Consider the following 6,722-nt stretch of genomic DNA (forward strand, 5'->3'; position numbering starts at 1 on the left):
AAAAAAAAAAAAAAAAAAGGCCAAATAGTTTAAAAGAGAGCAAGCAGAATATGGGAAGGTTTGGAGAAAAGGGGGAAATAATTACAATCTCAAAAAATAAAAAATAATAAATAAAAAGAAAAACAAAACAAATATTAGATTATGCAGGAGGACCAGCTCAAGGCTATCCTTAACCACAGGGTAAGTTTGAAGCCAGCCTGAGCTACATGAAATCCTCTCTTAGAAAAAAAAGATAAATAAACATCATAGTAGTGAAAGTATTACCTGTGGCAATCATCCCAGGACTCATAGTTTGAAACACAAAATATAGATATTTATAAATATCAAATCCACATGACAGTGCACGCCTTCAATCACAGTGTTTGGGAGTCAGAGGCAGGTGGATCTCTATGAGTTCACGGCCACCCTGGTCTACAAAAGGAGTACAGAACATTCAGGGGTCTATTACTTAAGAAAAACCAAATCCACTTACTTTCTCAGATAAAGCAGCCTGGACCACAGACTAAAATCTGGCCCTGCAATCTAAAATGTTATTTGCCACATATTAAGCACTCAAGATTGTTCTGTAAATACTGGTAAAGTATTGTCTACTGTAAGCTAATACTCTCCCATGTTAATTCCCACAAAATGTGCTGTGGTGCACCAACATATATACATACAGACATATAACATATACACTAAATAAAAGTATAATTTTTCTCCTAATTAAAACAAAAGAAATTGGGGGCTAGAGAGATGGCTCAGTGGTTAAGAACACCTGCTGCTCTGCTCTCTCTCCTGCAACCACTTGGTGGATCACAAGCATCTATATTGGGATCTGATGCTCTCTTCCAGCATGCTGCTATACAGCACTCATATACATATAAAACATTTTTAAATAAATAACTTTTAGATAAGTACGCACCAATTACTCTCCAAAATATGGTACTCAAATGAAGTTATATATAACAAATTTATTTATCTATTTTTTGAGACAGAATTTTACTTTTTCGCCCAGGCTGGACAGATCTGCAACTCACTAGAACCTTTCTTTCTCAGCCTCCCAGGTGCTGAGCTGCCATGCTTGACCAGAAATCTATTTTAAAGATTAAAAAAAATGAGGGGCTGGAAAGATGGCTCAGCAGTTTTCTTCTAAAGGACTGGGGTTCAATTCCCAACAACAACACGGCAGCTCATACCTGTAACTCCCATTCTAGGGGATCCAACATCTTCATACAGCTATAAGTGCAGTCAAAAGCCTAATGTATTTTAAAAAAAGGTTAAAAAATAGTGTTTTAGGGGCTGGAGAGATGGCTCAGAGGTTGAGAGCACTGTCTGCTCTTCCAAAGGTCCTGAGTTCAATTACCAGCAGCTACATGGTGGCTCACAACCATCTATAATGAGATCTGGTGCCCTCTTTCTGTCCTGCAGGTGTATATGCATGCAGAACACTGTATACATAATGTGTCTTTTAAAAAATTAGCTTTCTAGATGGCTCAGTGGTTAAGAACCACCTGTTCTTCCAGAGGACCCTGGGATTCACCCCCAACACCTGCACAACCATTGATAATTCCAGCCCTAGGGGATGTAATGTCTTCTGGCCTCCAAGAACATGAGGCACACATGTGGTACAGACATACATACTATCAAAACACCCATACACAGAAAATAAAATTTTTAAGTGTTCTTTAAAGAAATGTGTTTGCTAGGTTTAATTTATATGTAGGTGTGTGTTTTGCCTGCATGTATGTGTACCATATGCTCCCAGTGGCTAAGGAGGTTGGAAGAGGGCGTTAGATCCCCTGTGAACCAAATCTGGATCCTCTGGAAGATTAACAAGGACTCTTAATTACTGAGCTATCTCTTCAGCCCAAATGGATGTTCTAAACACTTCTATTTAAACAATATTTCCTGTCAATTATGTGCCAGTCACTATTCGCCTAGGACTGTGTCAATTTTCCTTCCTGTCAATAATGCTACCTCATAGTGACTTCTGTGTTCAAAGAAGCACTTCAACTTAAGACAAAAGGAATAAGATAGGAGTAGACTGAGACAGGCTCAAACTCTAGCCTTCAAGTGACATTTGCAGTTCAAATAACTTAAAGGACTTCCACGCCACTTCCTTAAACCACACACATGGCAGATACTATTTCTTTATACACACAAGGAAACCAGCACTTAGAAGATCCCACAGCCTGGTATTCAACTAACCCTTTTTTGTTTGTTTCTAGAGACAGGGTTTCCCTCCTGGAACTCACTCTATAAACCAGACTGGCTTCAGAGATCTTGCAATCCACCTCGCTCTACCTCCTGAGTGCTGGTATTAAAGGCATACTCCAACATCGGTCTCTTTTATTAAACAATACTGTAAAACTGCTGTTTACAGAGCATTTACAATGTACTACTGGACTATGAAGATTTAAAGTAAACGGGTCTAATGATATAACTCAGTAGCACACAGGGCAATATGTAAATATTACCCATTTTACATAAGAGTTGACCACTATTGAAATCCTTGGGGAGACATATTGTTGCTTAGAGAATACTGTACAGAATTTTGTATTTTTTATTACACATATGTTTATTACATGCATGTATGTTTTTATTACATGTATGTTTGTATGTGGACATCGGCAAATACGTTGACAACTTGCTAGATTTGGTTCTCATACCACACAGATGATCTGAAAATACTATCTAAGCCAGGCATAGTAGTGTGATACCTGTAATCTCAGCACACAGGAGTCTGAGGCTAGCCTAGACTACAAAGAGACCATGTCTCAAAAAGGAAAAAAACAAATTTTTAATTTTTAACTTTAATTTTTAATTTTAGTCATACATGATATAAAAAATAACTCACATACTCTTTAAGTAGAGATGATATTTATGAAAGCTAAGCTTTATAAAATAAGGGAACTCCTCCTCCAGGATAAGGAGACTTTTGAAAAGATAGAAGGATAAAGGAGTTAGTCAGGGTGATACCCGAAGAAAGAATTCCAAACAGAATTCCAAACAGAGCATACAAGTTCATTAGCCAGAGTACTGATATAGTCTCAAACTTAAAACTTTGAAAAGCTGGGCATGGTGGCACATCCTTTAGTTCCAGGCAGATTTCTTGCATTCAAGGACAACCAGGTCGACAGGCTGGTTTCTAGGCTAGCCAGAAACCTAGTGAGACCCAAGCACCTTCCCTCAAAAAAATTTATTAAAATAAAAATGCTGTGAATATCTACAGCTTTTAGCCAATGATTACCTCACTTAGTGAAGGGATTCACTCAGTCAATTGTCAAAGAGCAAACAAAGATCTTTTAACACAATAAGCAATGTTTAATGCTTTAATGGATGGAAGATAAATTGTGCACCTTACCATACCAAAAGCAAAAGCCTCTCAAAAGATGTTCTTTTCTCATTCGAGACTTACCTCGATTGTTTTTCCTAAGTCACAGTAAATATTCTAAAAATTACCTTGTAAAAATCACTTAAGAATCTAAATGAACTGAAAAACAGAAGAAATAGCTTAAAAAAAACCCACAAAACTACTGGCCAAATAGATTTTTCTTTGGCAGAAATGATTATCAGTGTTTACTGTTCACTGCATTCCAGAACAGATCAATGGTTGAGTAAAAAGCTTTGATTACTGTTTTGATTATTTGTTTATCTTTTAAAACATAGCTTGTGAAATACTTTCTCAAGTCTTTATTATGCTGGCGCACATAAGTAGGCATGCAAAACTGGATGTGCTGGTACATGGACTAGGAAGGCTGAGGCAGAAAGATTACCCAGGAATTTAGGACCAACTTAGGCTAAAGGGTTGAAACCCTGTCTGAACAAAAAACTAGAAATGTAGAAACTGTTCACAGAATTTCAAATTTGAAGAAAACATTATTTACCCAACCTTTATTCAAGAGAAATCAATTCTTTTAATTACGAGTCACATGTATTCATGACGGAAATATCTAAGACAAAACTTTCAGGTTTTCTAGGCTTATTTTATTTTAGAGACATGGTCTCATTCTGTAACCCAGGCTGGCCTCCTGAGCGATCCTCCTGCTTCATCCTTCCAAGTGCTGAGATACGAGACACCACACAAGGCTTGGTACATGTATTAATACTTCATAAGCAAAATAATCATCCTAAGAAAGGTCCAGCTAAAAGAGAACAAGTGACCCCTAACTCCTTCTGTGGTTTAATAATATTTTAAAGGGACAATATGTTTCACCTTACCATTTTACATCCCAATGTAAGCTCTTACCAAAGTGACTTTGGGTCTAAATAAGTATACTACTATCTTTTAGCATGATCTAATTTACATATAAAAGACTTACCTTTTCATTGTGAAATAACTCAATTTACCTGAACTGTGGGTAGTCTTGTGGACTGTAAATTCCTTGAGGGCAGGGATATCTAGCACAGCACAGTGAAATTTACACTCTCAATTAGTAGTTCTCTAAACAGACATTTCTTTTTATGTTAACATGTTACTGTATTGAAATATATAGATATGAAACACATATAGTATTCATATATGAATACTATAATGCCATACAAATATATTTCATATCTATGTTAATAACTAACATTAATATTATATGCTATATAATATATATACAGTGTACATGGTATAAAGTGCGTAGATACACATACAACTAATTAATATTATAAACTAAACATATACGATAATACAAGTATAGTGTATGTAGTGGTGTGTATATACATATAATATTAATATTATATGCTAAATATATGCTATATAATGCTAGTATATTTAATGTATATTGTATTTACAGTGTGTATATATACATATATACACATATACATACATATGTCCTACTTATGTATATACTAAACCTAACACTGAGACTCAGTAGTATACTAAGATATAGTTGTTACGGAGGCCTTCTTATGAACCTAAATTCTTAACACATAAAATTGCAAAGTTCAGAAACAAAGAATGATGATGAAATCAGTACAGTGCATAGAATATCCATGCAACACTACTGTTTTCTAAAGGGCACTCCCCAAAACATCTGAGAGAGAAACCAAGCCTCCACAAACGTAGTATATCTCACTTGACTATCACAGCAATCCTGTTTTACTAATAAATGAGTGAAACTCAGGATCAGGAGAGGTTAAGAGAATTGCCCAAGGTCACTCCAGTAATCAGTGAGGCAGCTATACCTAGAAGGTCGCACTTCATCTGACCCTTTCCACTACATCATCCAGTCTCCCAACTGTGGCACTGTGGCAGTAGGAGAGCGGGCATCGCACTGTGTAACCCGCACTACCCCTGCTCTGCCAAGGAGTCGCAGGCTTACATCTGAAATCTGTCCCTAGCAGCTCGCTGCCGAGAAGAAAGTTGTACCCGACAGGCAGGTCACTGATCCGCCCAGAGCAGAGACAACGCTGACAGGCGCAGCCCCCAATGGACCAACAAGCCTTCCCAGGAGTCCCGGCCGACCCGGCGCCGGCCAGACTGGTCTGGGACGCGTCTCTACATTCTCCCACTGAGCTTAGCCCCCTCCCGGGAGAAAGGAACATGCTGGGAGCAAGCCAAAAGGCGGCGGGCCACCGGGGCCGGCCATGTGTCCAGACCGTCACGCCCGCCTAGCCCGTCCGGCTCCTTACACCAAGACCGCGGCCAGAGGCCCACTCGGGAGCCGACCGAGAGGCGGCCTGAGCGCCGCGGCCCCACAGGGAGGCGCCCAAGTCTGGCACGGTAGGCAGCTTTCCTCCCCACCCTCCAAATGGAACCGTCGGCGACGCCGTCCGTGTCCCCGGCCAGGCCCGGAAGGCTCGGCCTGCCAGTCCCCCAGCCCACAGCAGCCGCTAGCCTGCCGGCCTTACTTCATTGAGCTGGCGCTCCGCGGCCTCGCGCAAGGCTGGGTCCATGGTGCCCCGCAGGGCCTCAATGATGGTATTGGGATCCATCGCCGCGCGGTCGGTCAAATCCGGGACACCGGTGCTACTGAGCCAGAAATAGCGCCACTCACTGCGCACATGGACCGGCCGCGCTCCGCAGCGGCAACCGGCGCGAAAGGAAAGAGAAGCGCCAAGGCCCCGGATAGAACCTTCTCGCCTCGGCGTGGAGGCGGGAGATGCTCCGGCCACTTCCTGTCAGCGCACCCGCGGAGCACCTTGGGAGATGTAGTCCACAAACGCAAGCACGGCTCACGGGGCTGGCTCTCGCAGAGTCATCCAGCTATTGAAAGAGAAAACATTCAAATGTTACAGAAAGAAAAATAAAACAGTTACAAAGATCTCTCTAATGTTCCTTAGAGGATCTCAAGCAATGTGTGAGGCAATCCGTTGTTACTAACTGTATAATTAAAAGAAACTTTTGTTTTGCTTTTTCAGACAGGCTTGCTAAGTAGCCCACACTGACCCGAACTTGCTGCAATGCCACTGCCTCAGCCCCTCAAATGGAACATTCTGACAAATGATTTGAGATGTATTTGTAAATGCCATAAAAACTCTTCCATGCTGGTGCCTGGCGCGGTGGCGCTCACCTGTAGTCCCAGCACTCAGGGAGGCAGAGGCCAACCTGCTCTACAAAGTGAATCCAGGACAGCCAAGGATTCACAGAGAAACTCTGTCTTGGAAAAAAGCAACCAAACAAACAAAAATCTGTTCCACTCTGATTCACTAACCTCATTTGTGAGACTTTATCCCAAGAAAAGAGTGTGTTATAAAGCATTGAATACAGTTTTGTGTGTAAAATATGCCAATTTAATCTGTGGCTACAA

The 6,722-nt window shown here is 40.7% G+C and overlaps 1 protein-coding gene across 1 annotated transcript in view; it reads right to left on the reverse strand.

Annotated features, from left to right (window-relative positions):
* Ipo7 (importin 7) overlaps window positions 1-6,055 on the reverse strand; it is a 43,784-nt gene extending 37,729 nt beyond the window's left edge. Inside the window, exon 1 of the mRNA XM_055627391.1 lies at window positions 5,824-6,055. Within this exon, the coding sequence (XP_055483366.1) occupies window positions 5,824-5,907 (84 nt within the window). The 5' untranslated portion in view covers window positions 5,908-6,055. The remainder of the gene's footprint in view (window positions 1-5,823) is intronic.
* Window positions 6,056-6,722: the final 667 nt, after the last annotated feature.

Source organism: Psammomys obesus, unplaced genomic scaffold, assembly GCF_907164565.1.
Source record: "Psammomys obesus unplaced genomic scaffold, mPsaObe1.curated_primary_1811, whole genome shotgun sequence".
NCBI classification, from domain to species: domain Eukaryota; kingdom Metazoa; phylum Chordata; class Mammalia; order Rodentia; family Muridae; genus Psammomys; species Psammomys obesus.